Genomic DNA, 20039 nt, shown 5'->3' with positions numbered 1-20039 from the left:
GGTGCGAGCCTGTCCTCGTTAGTGCGGGTATGCATTGAGCTCTCAGACTGAGCTCACTAGAAAGAAGCACCGCCCTCCATCCCAAACGCAGACCTATATAAGTGCACTCACAAAACTATTTGACAGATGTGTAGCTCCCAAGCTGAGCGTGTACGTGTAGTCTTAAAAGAGTTCCCGCATGGTGTTTCAGCCTGAACTCGCAATCAATTTACAGCAAAGCACACAGCCGCGACAGCCTGCAAGTTCGTGTGTCCTGAGAACATCGAGCCAGCGCGGCTTTCTCCGGTACTGCGAACAAGCTGGATTCCCGGAGCTCTTCACCATGTCTGGCGAGTTTTAGATACTCCATGGAGCAAACAAACCTCTACGAGGTCGCTCCACGGCCACTGATGACCAGCCTTGTACAGAGCCAGCAAAACGCCTATATCTACAAAGACTCCGCCACCGCTGGAGACTTGAACGAAATCTGCGAGAACGAAAACTCCATCGACATCAGCGCGTACATTGACCCCTCTGCCTTTAACGACGAGTTCCTGGCGGACCTATTCCATAACAGCTCCAAACAAGAAAAACTCAAGCTGGCTAGTGGAGAGTACGATTACCCCCACGGCGCCACTGGCACACCGGGGGCCCAGCAAATGTACGGCTGCATGACCAACTACATGGATTCTTCCAAACTGGAACCGATCTACGACAGTCCAGCACGAATGAGACCCGTAGCCATCAAGCAAGAGCCCCGGGAGGAAGACGAGCTTCGCCACTCGATGCCATCAACATACCACCACTCTCAACACCACCCGCCGCATCTGTCTTACCTTCAGCATCAGATTGCGCACTGTGCGCAAACCACCATGCACCTCCAACCGGGGCATCCCACACCTCCCCCGACCCCCGTGCCCAGCCCGCACCACTTACACAACCACCTGCCGGGGGGCTCCATGAAAATGGGCTATCGGGGAAAATCTAAGAAACACGTCGACAAGAACAGCACCGAGTATCGGCTGAGGAGGGAGCGCAACAACGTAGCCGTGCGCAAGAGCCGGGACAAGGCGAAAATACGCAACGTGGAGACGCAACATAAAGTGATCGAATTGTCGGCGGATAACGAAAGACTGCGCAAGAGGGTGGAACACCTCACACGAGAACTGGAGACGTTACGGGGCATCTTCAGGCAGCTTCCCGACGGATCGTTTGTCAAAGCCATGGGCAACTGCGCCTAACGGGGCCGCGGGAGCGGAGTGTGCTGGACATTTGAAGTTTGTGTGATTTTTATGTCTGCTGGATAAACGCTGACAGATTCTGTAACTGCTTCCATAGGAGCCTGGCAGCTGCGGTATACATGTGCCTTTTGTACAAAACGATAAGCTCATCTCTTCACGAATCTGAACTATGGACTGAATGGTTGTTGTAGGTGTAGTCCTATTAAGAATGTGTGTTAGCTACGCAAAACATATCAGTGCAGCAAATGTGCATCATTTCACCGCACCAATCTACTTTAATGATGAGTTACCAGCTTTCAATATTTCACTTTTTGTGCGCCTTGCCTCTTGGGTTACATATGAACTGAACTCCTTGTAGTGATACAATTTTTGTGCCATTCCAGGCTGTATTTCCACCTCACTTATTGCTGCATAACATTCACTGTATGAAATTGTTGATTAATACTTTTTCAAGGGGGTTGGGTGGAATTGTTTCATGGACGTCAGTGGACAAAATGCCAAAGCATAGGACTGGAATGTATTGATTTCACTGTGGTACTAGGCTATTTGTCATTCATAATCCAGACTGTATGCACTATTGGCTATGTTGTCAAAATGCCACCTGATGAAGCACATTGCATTGTGAACATTTTGCCATGATTCGGGTACTGATCTGTAAAACACCTGTCCATAGACGCTTTTAGAGTAAATGCTTTGTATTTATGCAATATGATTGATCAAATGTGAAAGGGTGCATATCTCTATGCAATGTCTGTTGCTGTTATTAGAATGATTCCGGTGGAAGATCATTCCGGTGTGCCTCTCACTGATTATGCAGTGAAGTGAACCTTCTGTAAGTATGTGTGTGCATTTCATGTGAACTGTTTATTTCTTCTTTCTTTTTTGTACAAGAACACTCAAGCAGAGACCGGTTTCAGTGCCTTTTGATTTTTCTGTCTTTATTGCCACCACTGTCTGAATCTTTGGGGGAAAATAGCCAATACAGCAAGGAAAAGGAAGCACTTTTTTTTTTTTTTTTTTTTACAAATGGCATATTGCAAATGTTATACAAATGTTATAATACGTTTCAGTTTTAAAATGAACATTATATATATATATATATATATATATATATATATATATATATATATATATATATATATATATATATATATATATATACCAAAATTATGGATTAAAAGATTGTCTTACTTATGTCTCATTGCAATCTCATTTTGAACCATGAGCAGCTTTTGATGGCCTAAATTCTAGTTATTATTGGTGATTTAACTTAATAGTCATGCAATAATCTGTCAGAGATTTTTAATTTACCTTAGTGCATGTGTCAATTTATACTCGTGTTGAGTATAATTCTTTACAATGTGTTTTTGCATTTTCAATTATCTATGTGGTTTCCATCAGCCACAGATAATTTGGTCACGACCCCTCCCGAGTCTCTATTTGACATATACATTGGCTCTTCATCGATAGGTGGCGCTCAAAAGTCATTTTTGAGTCCAACATGCACACGTGTTGAGCCATTGTCATTAAAAGACATGCGTAAATAAATAAACTGGAATCCAGAACTGACTGGAATGAGACTGGTAATAAGAAGTATGTTTATAGAAGAAATGCTGATATTAAATCTGCCTATCATACATTTTATTTTACATGGATACAAGAAGGCGTTTCCTTAAGGATCCATTCAACTGCTCGGCCTTCAAGCTGCACAAATAGCACTTACTAAATGTCAGTGAATCACTCAACAATCATTCACTGTGCTAAATATTTGCAGTGACTTGTTGGACTTTCAATAGTGTTTATATTTAACACACTGTCAGGAAAAAGAGCAGGGTTTGTCATTGTCACTTAAGTCACTGATAAGGACCAGTTCAGCCTTCTAATGGTGAGTTTCTCTCTCATTGATTAATGCCTCTACTCTCAGCTTTGTATTGATCAATTTATTTGCAAATGAGATGGAGAGAAGTGCTACTGATATCTTCATCTCTTCTGAGTACACTTTCCAGGACAGAGATAGAGATGTTTTAAAGAGAGAATCTGAACTGTGGAGGCATGTTTAATGTCATGTTTTACATAATCAGCTCGGTATGATTGAACCAGTAAATCATCCCCCCCTTTCCAAAGATATGTTGCAGAAATAATGATAGCAAATGAGGAATCTACCCTGGCCAGGTTATAGCACAGCAGTTATGCCAACTCATTCTTGCATGGCAGCTCTGTGCACTGGCCAACTCTTTTTCCTCATTCAGCTTCACCTGTGACTGATCCGCTTTGTCTCGCTATGCTACTCTCATAGGTCAGAGAGAAGTTTTTCTAAGAGTTGACTCCCACATGAAAGGAGTATGACAATCTGTAGCCAAAGACAAATCAACACCCTTTAAATCCACCTAATATTATTCATTTAATGTGCATGGGACTTGGATGAGGAAATTCTTGATGCTTGTATTAAATTTAATGGCAGAATAGCATGACCTAACAAATGTTTTGTTGCGGTTACAAGTTATTAGTAGCATTAGCAAAAATCTTTTTTAAATATTTGCTATACACAGATCAGCCACAACATTAAAACCACCAGCTTAATATTGTGTAGGTCCCATTCGTGCTGCCAAAATAGCTCTGACCCGTCAAAGCATGGACTCCACAAGACCTCTGAAGATGTCCTGTGGTATCTGGAACCAAGACATTTGCAGCAGATCCTTTAAGTCTAGTAAGTTGCGAGGTGGGGCCTCCATGGAACAAACTTGTTGGTCCAGCACATCCCACAGATGCTCAATAGGATTGAGATATGGGAAAATTTGGAGGCCAAGTCAACACCTTGAACTCTTTGTAATGTTCCTCAAACCATTCATGAACAATTTTTGCAGTGTGACAGGGTGCATTATCCTGCTGAAACAGGCCACTTCCATCAAGGCGATGGATGTTGCCATGAAGGGGTGGATGTGGTCGGCAACAATCTTTAGGTAGGTGGTATGTGTCAAAGTAACATTTTCAGCAATTTGTGCTACAGTAGCTCTTCTGTGGGATTGGACCAGACAGGCTAGCCTTTGCTCCCCACGTGCAACAATGAGCCTTAGGCACCCATGACCATGTCTCCTGTTCACCGGTTGTCCTTCCTTGAAAACCTTTGCATGTCGGGCACCCCACAAGACTTGCTGTTTTAGAGATACTCTGACCCAGTCTTCTAGTCATCACAATTTGGCCCTTGTCAAAGTCACTCAGATCCTTAGGCTTGTCCATATTTCCTGCTTCCAACACATAAAATTCAAAAACTGACTGTTCACTCGCTGCCTAATATATCCCACCCCTTGTAATTGTAATGAGATAATAAATGTTATTCACTTCACCTGTCAGTGGTTTTAATGTTGTGGCTTATCAGTGTATTTAAATTACTCAAGATTTAGTACTTTTTTTTTAATGTGCCATGTTTTTTCTTACATCATTGTTCTTCGTTATCATCTTAATCAAAAGTTTTGATCATATTGGCAATAATATGATTGCCCTTGGCTTTTCTCCTGCAACTTTGAAATGAGTTGTTATCAGCAGCTATTATGCAAAGAGACTATATATAAAGTTCTATTTTACAAAAACAAGAAGAAATGCATTTTTTAAGTTAGCCTGTTGCAGCCTATTGCAGCAGTGCCTGCTTTGCATTAAATTATCAATGCAATTGATATAAAATTAAGGTTGTTTTTAGGATAAGAAACTATAGAAATATGGTGCTGTCTAATTTCTGAATATGTGGGAATACTGTAAAGCGGTTAGATGACCTCTCTTCTCTCCGGATGGAAGCCATTGAAGCATTATGCTAAATCCTGGATGCACCCTTTGCCATCTGATTTACCATAGAATTCTCTGTTGATTAAATGTTTTCTTCTCTCTGTACACCATTGAAATGTTCAAGAGGAGCCAACTCTTACTTGACTCGAAGTGAGCTTAATATTTAGTTTTGTGCAGCTGTGTTGCATGTTCAATTTGTTTCGAAATGACAAATTCCTTTGCTGCAGCATTGTTTTCACCTCTGGTCAAAGACCACGAGAATGTCTGAGACGATAACAAGAGCCATTGATAAGAACTTTTTCTTTTGTTAATCAAGGAAATTACACCACTCTAATAATCTGTAACATTTCAGAGATGACCTTACTTGCATGCTCAAAACATTGAGCATTCTGTCATTGCTTTCTCAGGTTGATTACTATGAACATAGCAACTATTTTGATGGAAGCTTCAGCCAGCCAGTATGCATTTTCAATATCTTATCATATGCTGAGGACTTTGAAAAGTATTTAAAAGGCAAACAATACGAGAAAGTCAATATAAATGAAAATGTGCAAGTATGCATGCTGGTTTGTGTATTTGACTACATTATCTGATTTATTATCTTTCCTATTTATTGTCTGACAAAAATATAACCAGACCTTTGCCATGAATTGGTCTGCATTCTTGTGAATTAGCACACAGTACACCCAAAACAATAGCCAGAAACTTCTTCCAATCTCCAAACTCCAGATTCTCTCCTTCAAGATATGCATACACACTCATATTTGATTTTAAGTTCCTGGTGTATTACAGCTCCCTTTAGTGTTAGTGTGATTTAAAACTCCCTTTATGCTTTCACTAGCTGCCAGAAGGCCCCAAAATTTTAATCTGGGTGCAATAAAAAATATACCCTTCAAAAACCTGAGCCCATTGCAATAGAAGGAAGTATATAACTGTTTGTTTGCTTAGGGATGGTTGTTAGAAGACTGGAAACTGGACTGGGTAGTAGCCAAGACAACCAAGAAGTTAAAGAGAAGAAGTTTTAAAAAAAAAAAAAAAAAAAGAAGCATTACACAGAATCTAACCAATCCTGTCCACCTCTCTGTCTTTCTCTATGAATTACATTAATGCTTTAGTTTGATTGATTGCGGAAAAACAGGATTTATGTATTCTTAAGTTAATTGAGTAAAATTTTTTCAGCAAGCTCTCGGTTGTTGTTTTGCTTTATGTCTCATTTGTGCCTGGCTTGTTTTCTTGCCCTGTTGAGGAGCTCAACCCACTCTTGTTTTCAGTTCATACCTCCCTGCAATTTATTGTGGCTATTACCTATTTCCTTCTCTCTACTTTTCCTCTTCTCCCTGTCTCTTGCCCTCTCTCTCTTTTTCTATTTTGCTCTCTGTCTCTGTGAATTATAGATAGTGGTATGGTGGTTAACTTAAGACAGTTTGAAGTTATAGTCAATACTGGATTGTGAACCAGCTGTGGGGTCAGTGCTCCGGGGCCTTGGACTGCTAGGGGCTCAAACGATCCTCTCCACAGCTTCACATACAGTGTTTTACTGAAGGCTGTTTGACAATGGGGCAGGATAAATGTAAGACGTCATTTGGCTTGCAGATGTCCAGGGGCCTCGCAGAACCATAATCCAGTCCTGGCTAATGTGCAATGATCACCATCATGATTAATTATCTTTATCCTGCTAATCATTACTCAATCATTACAACCATTTTTGCTCAAGTGTCTCAGCAGGTCACATGATCAGAAATTGCTGTCAAAACACTTTTACGAATAGATCAAACTCAATTTAGTGATTGTTTTACATACTATGTTTTTATGAATAATATTTTACATTTAATCAGCCCAAACCCCAAGTATGTACTGTAAAAGCACTTGAAAGGATCCAAGAGTCCATTATCTCTAAGAGATAATGTTTTTAATTGAAACATAAATAGAATTGGCCAGAACACTAACTGGTGCATTTTTTAATTTGATAAGGGGACAGGAAATTTGTTGCCCGGAGTTTAATTTTATCGATGTGCCATTTAAATATTGTATGTATTAACATAATTTATTTCTTTACATTCTAAGAGATGTTGTCAGCTACCACTTGACTGAATGGAAGAGCGGTTACTGAGAGGCTGAGCATGATATTGAAAGACTACGGTATTCAGTTTACTCTCTAAACAAACCCAATAAATCAACACACACATTCATTGTCTAGGTTTATCATAAATAGGGCATGTCAGCACAGATTTACTGTAAACACAGCATTTATATAGCATTCCACATTTACTGCTTGTAATAGACAAAACAGACTGAAATTATGCAGATTGAAAATGTGAGTGTTAGAACACATATCTCACTGAAATGTACACTGACGGCCAAAAGTTTGGAATAATGTTCAGATTTTGCTGTTTCGGAAGCAAATTGGTACTTTAATTCAACGAAGTGGCATTCACCTGATCAAAAATTATAGTCAGGACATCACTATTTGAAAAAAGTAATTTTTGATCAAATCTAGACAGACTCTATTTCCAGCAGCCATCATTCCAACACTTAATCTTTGAGTAATCATGCTAAATTTGGTGCTAGAAAATCACTAAACATTATATCAAACACAGCTGAAAGCTATTTGGTTCATTAAATGAAGCTTAACATTGTCTTTGCGTTTGTTTTTGAGTTGCCACAGTATGCAATAAACTGGCATGTCTTAAGGTCAATATTAGATCAAAAATGACAAAAAAAGAAACTGCTTTCTCTAGAAACTCGTCAGTCAATCATTGTTTTGAGGAATGAAGGCTATAAAATGCTTGAAATGGCCAAAACCTGAAGATTTCATACAAAGGTGAACACTAAAGTCTTCAAAGACAAAGGACAACTGGCTCTAACAAGGACAGAAAGAGATGTGGAAGGCCAGATGTAAAATTAAACAAGAGGATAAGTACATCAGAGTCTCTAGTTTGAGAAATAGATGCCTCACATGTCCTCAGCTGACAGCTTCATTGAATTCAACCCACTCAACACAAATTTCATGTACAGCAGTAAAGAGAAGACTCAGGGGTGCTGGTCTTATGGGAAGAATTGCAAAGAAAAAGACACTTTTGAAATAGAAAACAAAAAGAAAAGTTAGAGTGGGCAAAGAAATACAGGCATTGGACAACAGATCATTGGAAAATAGTGTTATGGATCTGAACCCCACTGAGAATTTGTGAGATCAGCTAGACTGTAAGGTGCATGAGATATGCCAGACAAGACAGCCACATCTATGGCAAGTGCTAAAGGAAATGTGGGGTGAAATGTACTTCACCCAACAATGTATTTGAGTATCTGGACAAACTGACATCTAGAATGCCAAGGATCTGCAAAACTCTTTGTAGTAGTTGAAGAAGTTCTGAAATGTTTTTTCAAATTGTGTTTTCACATTATTAATGTCCTGACTATACACTGTGATCAGCTGAATGCCATTTTGGTGAATAAAAGTACCAATTTCCAAATTTTGGCCGCCAGTATACATGCTTGGTATGTTTTATGCTTTATCACTTAATTCCATTAGAAAGATCCACTGTGTTGGTACATTTATGTGACAGCAGATTTAAGGCATTCTTGGACAATCGTCACTAGAGCAAAATATCATTGAATAATAAATAAATAAATTGTCACTTGGATCTGCGGAACAGCCCATATTTTGAGAATTTGGTAAAAATTTAGAAATGTTAAGATTTTCACACATGAAATATGAGGATGTTATAGGTAACACTTTACAGTTAGGTTGTATTTGTTAACATTAGCTAAATGACAGAAGTTCAGGTATGAAACTCTACATGGTGCAAGCTGAAAGGTTCTTAGAACTTGTTATCTGTTATCCCATAAGCTTGCTCACATGCCAAATGTTAAGCCAATTGGCTCGCATAGTGTAAGCAGATTGATCCTTTGACATGTAATCGGGTAGCCAATAAACTCTTGTACCCTTTCTTTGTGTAAAATTGAAATTGCTCAGTTTTGCAGATGCACTAGTTTTACTGCTGTACGTTTCAAGAGTTTTTTCTCTGAAACCCTCCAGCTCCCCAGTTATACTTGTTTAGATCTGCTACATTGGGATTGATGATTCATCTCCCCAGTTTGGATTGCTCAATGAGGAGAGAAGTCCTCATGGTGTCGTAGTAACTCACCTCAATCCGGGTGGTGGAGGATGAACCTCAGTTGCCTCTGAGACCGTCAACCCACAAATCTTATCACATGACTTGTTGAGCATGTTACCGTGGAGACATAGCATGTGTGGAAGCTTCACACCATCCACCGCGTCATCCACACACAACTCACCTTGCACCCCACCGAGTGCAAACCACATTATAGCGACCACGAGGATGTTACACCATGTGACTTCCCTCCCTAGCAACTGGGCCAATTTGGTTGCTTAGGAGACCTGACTGGAGTCATTCCTCAATTCGCGAACTCCAGGGTTGGTAGTCAGCATCTTTACTCGCAAACTCCAGGGGTGGTAGTCAGCGTCTTTACTCGCTGAGCTACCCAGGCCCCCAGGCATGATCTTCAATCGCCTTATTCATTTCAACTGCACAATGAGGACTTTAAGGCAGTACAGACATTACTGCATCATTTTCTATTACAGCATAATTTATTGTAAAGATGCTATGCGTGTTGTTTAAAGCACTATTCAAATGAAAATGACTTGACTTTTACAACACTTATTAATATTGGTTAATGTTATTTTTTTTTTAAATATATTAATACATTTTTAAAATGTAAAGTTTTAAACATTAACGTTGCCATATTCTCTGCGCATCTCTCTCAGGGCCTTCCGTCTTATCCCTGTTTCACTCTCTTTCTACCTCAGTTTCTCTGTTTCTTGTATCACAAAATGAGCACACAGATTTGTGAGCAGTGTTGTGAAGCTACTTTGAAACTGTAGCTTCCTGAGCTACTCATAACTTAAGTAGTTAAACTACAGTCAAGCTACACTACACAAAAATTACTAACAAAAAGTAGCTAACTACATTGAAGATATTTAAAGAAGAAATGTTAAATATGCAACAATCAGATTATATAATTTATTATTATTTAATAAGATAATACCATCTACTAGTTATATATTTAAATAAAGTAATAAACACCAGCAATTAACAAAATATTTCACTTCAAAAAAGAAGAAAATGAGTAAGCACTTCACATGACCTGTCAGAACGACAGATTCACCCCAGTGAAATAGAGTTCCCAACACTAAATATAAGTGAATTGCTTGTTTTTAATCAGTTAATATACATGAACTGTCCAAAAGATACGATCCACTAATATGATTTGGATTTCCTCTGAGGTTAAATGTTTTTGAAGACTAATGTAAGATTGTCAATCATAAAGTGCAGTTTTAAGTACTGAGACATGAGGTATATCACCTACTCGTGAAAATCATTGCAGTTCATTAATGACCTTCTTAGACTTGTTTAAGAACCCCCAATAATCAAAACAAGCAACAACAACCCCCCCAATATTTATACCATGATCAATGGGTACATGTGCATGCTTCACACTGCAACCCCCCAAATGTTCAAGCCAAATCTACACCCATCTGTGTTATATTAATATTCTTCTGGCTATTGCCAGTGTTAATAAAGATGTCTGACATGCATTATTAACAAGGTCTTGTTGAATGCAGTATTGTAAAGTCAAGTCATTTCTATTTAGTTTTTTGGTAACTGTGTTTTCCCTTTCATAGTAATATGCCATGTGTATGTGTGATAGCGTTGCTTATCACACATAGGATAGGACAGCTCTTTAAACACATTATCTTGGCTACAACATATACCATGGCTGTGTGGGACTGCTTTCATGTCATGCCCTGCTGTTCAGGTCTGCAGCCCGATAGAAAGATATGCCCTCTCGTGGTGCTGCTGGTGTTGTTATCTTTTTTTTTATTTCACTGGCTGGGTAAATATTTTGAAACTATTTATTTGATTCACATATAGGTCAACACAACATATGTCTACCTCTTTTTCTCCCACAGTCATCTGCATGCTTTGTGTGGTTCATTCACCATCCAGATCAAACTCCACATTCTTATGGAGTAGAATTATTTCAGTTACTGTGTAGGTTTTGTTTCAAAGTCCATTTGAAAATAATAGTGTTACTGTTTTTCTGAAAAGAGTTAATTGTTTGGACTATACTGAAAGCAATTCATGTTTGTGGAAAATGAAAAGAGCGAAAAGATGAAAGATCACATACTTCTTTGGAAATGAGGGTAGTTTCCAATGGCTGATTGCTTTCTCTGATAGGTAAAGCTGTGGTCTTTAGTGGCATATCTGATGCCAAAATGCAACTACAGTTTATAGAGTCACTGCTGCAGTTTTAAAGTTCTCCTCCCTTTGAAATTTTTGACTGACAGAAGCATTTGTGGCACATTTTCAGGATAGATTATTGCCAAACTTGTCACGTGTTAGATGGCCACATATGATATGAATCAATATTACTCCCAGGATTTGTGTATTTGAGTGGTTCCACAGTGCTACTCGAATATGAATTATTGTTCTTTTCACAGCCTTCACAGTTGCACTGAATTGACATGTGGTTTGGGAATCTCTATGTGTGTGGGTATTACTGTGTGTTTGTATGAGTGTATCTGGGGGGTCTAAAAGATTGAGGATGAGCTGAGAAGTTCCACATGTCTTTTCTGAGTGAAATGATCTGATGAGATTTTTTGCGGTCATTTTAGATGCTGCTGTTTTGGACTGAAAACAGAGCTGTCCCTCAAAACAGCCATACAAATTAGAATTTCATCTGAATGAGGTCAATACAGTGACTTCAGTTAACTTGCAAAAGAGATTTAGTAGCTCAATTTTACTTTCAGAGATTTAGCAGTGTAATGTGGCAGTCATCTTTATTTTTTGTCCCATTTTGGTTTAGGAGAGTGAAATGCTTTCTGTGTTCACAGATGTGTTACTTAAATGATTTGATTTTCTTGATTAACATCAGTGGAATACAAAGTACTTAAAGGGGTCATGACATGAGGAATAACATTTTCCTTGATCTTTTAACATATAAGAGTTCATTGTACTATAAATACATACTGTAAGTTTCAGAACTCAAAACTTCCTCCTTAATAGAAAAAGAACATTTATTTAAACCAGGCTGTTGAAATGGCTCATTTGGAATTTGTGTAACTTGTGAAGGCAGAAAGACATCAATGTCTATTTTTCGTCATTGCACCCTTGGCCCCGCCCACTGGTACTCACACTCAGTCAAGGCCTGTTCACACCAAGTCAATTTTATTTCCCAGTATAAATGTTCGTACCACTGACCACTATCCACCGACAATCCAAAGTTTTTTTTTTTGACAGAGAGTGTTCCGATTTTTTCCTTCAGACTGCGATGAAAACTGACTGACCAATGAGATGAGAGCTTTTTGTCAGTCGCTGCAGCTGCTCAATCCATGGTATTGGCGGCACTAATCAACTGGCAAACACCGGCATACGTGCAGCTAATACACACCCCTGAAAATATAATTAAAGATAAATAGTTGCACTTAATGAACACTTTGAACTGCAAACATAACTGTCACACACACAAGAAGAGATAGTCACAATGTCGGGTACAACTGCTTTATTGGCAGAATGGCAAAAGTACAAAGGGGCAAATCCAGAGAAGTGTAGTAAGGGGAAGCGTAAGGTCGAAGCCGGGAGATCAGAATATACAAAGACAAACAAGAGAGTAGATTAAACAGGGGAAAGCTAGCGAAACACTACAGCTGGCAAAGCGAAGGGGTAAACTAAACAATAACCAACAACTGTGGGGAGAAGGGCAGGATATAAATAGAGGAATTGAACAGTGCAGGTGAAACTAATATTCCGGTGATTGGGAGCGAGTGTGAGAGCTAGAGGGGGCGGAGTGAACTTGGGGATTAGAGTTCGTTACAGTACTTCCCCCTCTGCTGCGGACAGCTCGGACGGCCGCTCGATTACGAGGAGCCGACCTCTGGGAAGTGGTGCTTGAGACGATCGGGATGCTGGCGATGGTAATCAAGCTTGAGAGCTTGGTCCAAAACATCCCTCGACTGTACCCACGACTGTTCCTCAGGTCCGTAGCCCTCCCAGTCTACCAGGTACTGCAACTGACCACCCCGACGTCTGGAGTCTAACAAGGCCCGGACAGTATATGCGGGCTGACCTCCGACATCGAGTGGTGGAGGGGGTGTCTGGGATGCAGTGGGCGGGAACATGGGGCTGTAAAACACAGGCTTAAGGAGGGAGACATGAAACACAGGACAGATTTTGTAGTGGGGTGGCAAAAGTAATTTATAAGTGGCAGGGTTAATTCTCTGCACAATCTTAAAAGGGCCGACGTACTTAGGGCTCAGCTTCTTGGACGCGAGACGAAGACGGATGTCTCGGGTCGATAACCACACACGCTGGCCTGGATGGAATATAGGAGTGGGTCGGCGTCGGCGGTCTGCCTTGGACTTCTGGATTTGACTAGAGCGTTGTAGACGGTCATGGGTGGCTCTCCAGACCTGGGTGCACTTCAGGGCCCAGGCATCCACTGCCGGAACATCACTGGGATTAGCCTCCCAAGGAAAAAGGGGTGGCTGATAGCCCAGGACGCATTGGAATGGGGTGAGGCGGGTCGAGGAGCTGACCAGGCTATTTTGGGCGTATTCGGCCCAAGGAAGGTAGGTGTGCCAGTTACCCTGGTTCTGGGCACAGTAGGCTCTCAGGTATTTACCTATCTCCTGGTTGAGGCGCTCAGTCTGACCATTGGTTTGGGGGTGGTACCCCGAGGAGAAGTTTAGCTGCATGCTTAGTCTGTCACTGAAGGCCCGCCAGAAACGAGACGTGAATTGGGTCCCTCTATCAGACGTAATCTCCTCGGGGATGCCGAAGTTCCGGAAAGACGTGGTCGATTACGAGGTCAGCCAGTTGGGTTGCGTTGGGTAATCCAGGTAGGGGAATCAAGCGGCACATCTTTGAAAACAGGTCAATCACCACTAGGATCTCCGTCCGACCGTCGGAGGGAGGTAAGTCGGTGATGAAGTCCATGGCGATGTGGGACCACGGGCAACGGTTGGAGGAGCCCAGTGGGAAGGTGACGAGGAGTTTTGGACTGGGCACAGACTGGACAGGAAAGGACATAGTCATGGACATCGTCCTTGAGTGAGGGCCACCAAAATCTCTTCGTGAGCAGCTCAGTGGAACGAGTGATCCCCGGATGGCCGGAACAAAGGGAAGTATGGACCCACTGCATCAGCTGAGGGCGAATAATGGTGGGTACGTACATCTTGTTGGGGGGGTTTGAGGAGGCGCGGGCTCGTTACCTTGAGCCTGTAGGATGGTCTCCGTCAATTCCCACCTAACGGGGGCTACGATGCATGATGTAGGGAGAATAGTCTCTGGCCCCGAAGGTTTGGAGCCGTAGCTGAAGAGTCGAGAGAGAGCGTCAGCCTTGGTGTTTTTGGAGCCTGGGCGAAAGGTTACCGAAAAGTTAAAACGAGTGAAAAACATGGCCCACCTGGCTTGTCTGGGGTTCAACCTCTTGGCTGAACAGAATGTACTCCAGGTTCTTGTGGTCGGTGAAGACAACGAAGGGAACTTAGAACCCTCCAACCAATGACGCCATTCCTCAAGGGCTAGTTTAATGGCCAGCAACCCTCTATTCCCGACGCCATAGTTTTGTTTTGGGGGACAGTTTATGGGAGTAGAAGGCACAAGGGTACAGCTTAGCGGGGTCCCGTGTGGCTGTGAGAGCACCGCTCCCACCCCCACCTCAGAGGCGTCCACCTCCACCACGAACGGGAGCGTTGGATCGGGTTGCTGGAGAACAGGGGAAGTGGTAAACGCGTCTTTTAGAGCTTGAAAGGCCTGCTGCGCAGGAGTGCTCCATGTGAGGGACTTCGGGTTGCCTCGTGTCAGAGCAGTGAGGGGTGCGGCGATCTTACCGAAGTTTCAGATGAAGCGCCTGTAGTAGTTGGCGAAACCCAGAAACCGTTGGAGCTCCTTCAGCGTCCTAGGTTCTGGCCAGGACAGGACTGCGGCAACCTTGTCGGTTTCCATCCTCTCGTTCCTGCAGACAAGACATAGCCCAGAAAGGAGACGGAGGAACGATGAAAGGCGCACTTCTCTGCCTTAACAAATAAATCGTGCTCTCTAAGTCTCTGTAACACCCTCGAGACATGGTTAGTGTGTTCCGTGAGTGTGGAGGTGTGAATTAAAAGATCGTCTATGTAGATGACGAGGAATTGGTCCAGCATGTCGCGGAAGATCTCGTTCATGAACGACTGAAACACCGAAGGGGAGTTTGCGAGGCCGTACGTCATCACCCAGTATTCGTAGTGCCCCCTGGTGGTGATGAACGCAGTTTTCCACTCGTCCCCCTTTCGAATACGCACAAGGTTGTATGCGCTCCTGAGGTCAAGCTTAGTGAAGATCTTGGCTTTGCTGACTTGCTCAAGGGCCGGCTGGATGAGAGGCAAGGGATAGGCGAACTTTACCGTTACCTTATTCAAGGCACGGTAATCGATGCAGGGGCGAAGCCCGCCATCCTTCTTGTCTACGAAGAAGAAGCCTGACGCTACTGGGGAGGTGGACAGTCGTATTATGCCGAGACTGAGCGCCTCGTCGATGTAGTCCTCCATGGCCTTGGTTTCAGGCAGCGTTAAGGAGTATACTCTGCTCTAAGGGAGCGGGGACCCCGGAAGAAGATCGATGGCGCAGTCCACACTACGATGTGGAGGGAGATTAACCTGGGTCTTTTCGAACACATCAGCATAAGAAGAATACTCCGGGGGAATGGAGACCGGAGATCTCACCTCGGGGCTCTCTACGGAGGTTGAGAAAACAGGAAGGGAAATACAGTGGGACAGACAATGGTCAGTCCAGCGCAACAGCTCCCCCGTGTGCCAGGAAATATGGGGGTCGTGAAGAGATAACCAGGGGTGACCCAAAACTACTGGGTCCCTGGGTGACCGAACAATAAAAAACTGAATGGTCTCCTTGTGGAACAAGCCTACTTGGAGGGACAATGGCATGGTTCTGAAGGAAATGAATCCCGATCCGAGGGGTGCCCCATCCAAAGAATTAACCTTGAGAGGTGGCACAACTGGACTAAGTGGGATACCAAGTCTTTGGACCAAGCCATCGTCCAAAACATTTTCTACCCCACTAGGGCTGGGGTAGAAAAGGAGACATCATTAAAGATCAAAACCACAGGGAAGCAGACTTGTTTCTGGGTAATGTTAAGAATGACAGATGTTCTAACCTGGCTTCTGGAGAGAGAAGGCTGGGGACAGACCAGGCATGAGGCAATACGATGACCCGGTTTGCCACAGTACAGACAGAGGCTCTGTGTCAAACGTCTAGTGCGCTCTGCAGGGGTTAATGGAGCGCGACCAAGCTGCATGGGTTCAGAATTGAAAGAGCTTTCGAGAGGTGGGGGATTAGACGAGTTGGAACCCATCGTACGCTCTTGGATGACTGAGGGACTTCGAAAAGCGCGATTGCGTAGGAGATTATCAACCGTAATGGAGAGTTGAATATAATTCTCCAGCGACAGTGATTCTCCTCTACAGGCTAGCTCCATCTGCAGTTGACTGCTCAAATCCAGGCGGTAGACAGTTAGAAGAGCGGGGTCGCCCACATCTCTACCAGCTGCAGGGTGATCAAAAACCACGGTAATCTGGTGACAGAATTGATCGTAGGAAGCAAGAAGTGGGCTATCGGCCGTCCACAACGCAGTGGCCCATTGCCGCGCTTTGCCAGTGAGAAGTGAAATCAAAAAGTGAATTCTCTCACTGTCAGAGCGTAAAAGGGGGTGATACTTCATGTAAACACTGCACTGCATTAAAAACCCTTGGCAAGCGTCCGAAGAGCCATCAAACCTCTCAGGGGGTTGAAAACTCACGGCGCTCAGAAATACGTTGGGAGCATCAGCAGGTTCAGGGACAGACACAGGTGGAACAGGGTTAAACTGATCAGAAAGCGCACGTACCGTCTGTAGTATCTCTTGTATCTGCTGCCCCTGGGTTGTAAGCGCTTGATCATGTCTCCCAACAGTAGATCCTTGGGCAGAAATTGCCACACAAATCCGCTCTAATGAGCCTTGGAGGTTTTCCACGGTATCCACTGTGACTAAATTTTGTGAGGTTGGTTATTCTGTCACACGCACAAGAAGAGATAGTCACAATGTCGGGTACAACTGCTTTATTGGCAGAATGGCAAAAGTACAAAGGGGCAAATCCAGAGAAGCGTAGTAAGGGGAAGCGTAAGGTCGAAGCCGGGAGATCAGAATATACAAAGACAAACAAGAGAGTAGATTAAACAGGGGAAAGCTAGCGAAACACTACAGCTGGCAAAGCGAAGGGGTAAACTAAACAATAACCAACAACTGTGGGGAGAAGGGCAGGGTATAAATAGAGGAATTGAACAGTGCAGGTGAAACTAATATTCCGGTGATTGGGAGCGAGTGTGAGAGCTAGAGGGGGCGGAGTGAACTTGGGGATTAGAGTTCGTTACAATAACCCTGTTCTGTTTTTGAAAGTCTGCTTGTGATTTTTTATCTTAATGTACATTTCTTAATATGTAAATCACTGTGTCAGTTATATTCTCATGGCATTAAAAACAGCAGTGAGGTTCAGAAATTTGTTCGCACTGAGCTCAAAGAAAATCCCAGAAAAACACACTTTACATGCTATATTTTACTGTAGACAAACGAATTACAGAACAACACTGGTATTTCTATTTCAAGAGTAATATAACGAAGTGTTGCAATAATTTAAATAAAGACAGGGAGCCATATATATTTTAAAATATACATGTTATTCTTAATGTACATTATTCCATGTGCATTTATATCACTGTACCTTGTGTTATATTATCCAGGCATTAATCCAGGTATTACAAAATAAGAATTTGTCTTCAGGTGTCCGTCTGTAATATACTTGTAGCAAAATAAATGTGCAAATAAATATCCAACAGTGCTCTTTACTCATTTTACTCACATAAAAAACACAGATTATATACTTCTCAAAATGTATCAACACCATGGAAAGAACATAATGAAACAGTTATACCAAATTAGGTACAGACATGCTTTAACAACTTTCATTATATTAAACTGTAACAGCTGAAGTTGCGGACAGGAGACTGCAATAACAACAGCTCCGCAATAGCACACCTACTATACAGGAGTGAAATATTTTTTAGTTACATTTTTTACAGATTTGGTGTGAATAGACCTTCCGTCAGAGGTGCGTCTTGCAAAAGCATCATGGATTTGTTGTGAACAGGCCTTCAGACAGGTGAAGGGGAGAGAGATGGGCCAGTCATGGCAGATTCATCTACACCAAAGGGGACTTACATAGGACACCTTCATGTGACTATCTGGATTTAAATGGTTTTCTACACAAGACAAATGGCTTTGACCATTATCTTGCATCTCGCCTCTTTTAAAGGATGCAATGTCAAGTTATAACTCTAAAAAGGAGCCCTCCTTCTACAGTATTTCATTCAGCTGCGCTCTATCTTGCTATCCTGAAGGAATCCTGGACCATTTTTTCACCCACTTGTGCTATATTTAATTGTTGGTCTTTTGTAAACATGCACTATATGGAAGTCTTTGATCATTGTGATGTGTTTCCAGCGATGTGCGCTGCATTTTAAGAGCAGTAAAAGTGCAACTTTTAAAAACATGTCTCATTCTACTGACTGGGAGAAACACTTGCTGTTCAGTGTGTAAACAAACACTGAAGATGTGAGATGTCACTCCTGTGAAGTCCAGCGTCTCTGCTTTGGCCTGTTGAAGCACCCAACATCACCTTGGTTTGAGTATTCAGAACATTTCAGTGTGGATTGTATGTTTTCAGCTCATACCAGCGAGGATGACTTGAGAACAGTCACAATATGATTCAAGCTTTGTAAAGGAACATTCATTGATAGATTCGGCAGTTAAATACTACCAGACCCTTGAGTAAACAGTTTCACCTACAAATGTTTTAATAGTTGTGACTGTTTGATAGTTGCTATGCTTGAGTGAACATTTTGATACATTCAGATGAAATGTGTGGGGTGAACATTATGTGTTAACCCTGAATTGTAGTTTTATAAATTATAATGTGAAGCTTGTTCGTTTTCTTCCGACTGAGTTTCAAATATAGCTATATTTTATGGGCTGCATGAAGTTAGCCAATCAGAAAATTGGGTGTTCTCATTGAAGTCTTATAGCTTGAAAACTAGTGTTTCAAACAGAGGGCTAGAGACAATGTGGAAAATTATCATATGCTATTCAATTTGACTGTTTTGGTGCAAAATCAAATTACTGACATTATAAGTTGAGCGCAAGAAAAATTACATATATAAAAAAAAGAGTATGTTATGACCCCTTTAAGGTAACCTACATTTTTTCTCTTATCTCTCAGTTTCATATTTGCAATGCTTTCCTGATGTAACAGTTCACTGTAGCTTTATTCAACATAAGTAAAGATGCCAAACCCCCTTTAAAGTTAGTTAGTTGATGCTTTTATGGCATCTATTGGGATTTCTGAGGAGCACTTGTTGTATTTTAGAGCAGGCCTTTGGTTTGAGGCCATACCTCAACCGAGGCAGTTTATGTACATAGTTGAGCTGATTCGACACAAGTTCAGGAGATTTTTGATGATGGCGTGTGAACTTGTCACTAAAAGATATGCTGTCAATTTTGAATTATCAGAATTCCAGATGTGGTGCCAATGTAGCCTATTCCAACTAGCCTTCAGATCCAGAAGCTTGGCTGGGAGAGCTCGGATTTCGCATGTGTGCGGATTGAGACTTATTTAAAGAGAGTATTTCAGAGCCATGTAGCTCTTTAAGCCTCAGCTTTTTTGTGCCTGGCAGGCACAGAGTATTTCTTTCTTTGTTGGTAAGCCTCTTCTCTTTCAGAAATCAAACTCTACTGCAACTCACCATGCATCCTATAGAGCCAGAGGGTCCCCTCCTTAGCATGTTGAGGTGTCAGGGCCTCCTCACAAATAAGCGCTCTTAACGAACCTAGCCGGGCTTGCTTCTGACCACATTCTGCTTTTGTGCGCTTAGCCTT

At 42.0% G+C, this 20039-nt stretch overlaps 1 protein-coding gene across 1 annotated transcript; it reads left to right on the top strand.

Annotated features, from left to right (window-relative positions):
- Nucleotides 1–129: 129 nt before the first annotated feature.
- Nucleotides 130–2252, top strand: LOC127620978 (CCAAT/enhancer-binding protein alpha-like). The gene has a single exon (XM_052094754.1). The coding sequence runs from the start codon at nucleotides 348–350 to the stop codon at nucleotides 1218–1220; it is 873 nt and encodes a 290-aa protein (XP_051950714.1). The 5' UTR covers nucleotides 130–347; the 3' UTR covers nucleotides 1221–2252.
- Nucleotides 2253–20039: the final 17787 nt, after the last annotated feature.

The sequence above is a fragment of the Xyrauchen texanus genome, chromosome 1 (genome assembly GCF_025860055.1).
Source record: "Xyrauchen texanus isolate HMW12.3.18 chromosome 1, RBS_HiC_50CHRs, whole genome shotgun sequence".
Classification (NCBI taxonomy): Eukaryota; Metazoa; Chordata; class Actinopteri; order Cypriniformes; family Catostomidae; genus Xyrauchen; species Xyrauchen texanus.
Note: the sequence above shows the minus strand (reverse complement) of the source record. Positions and strands in the feature narration are given on the sequence as shown.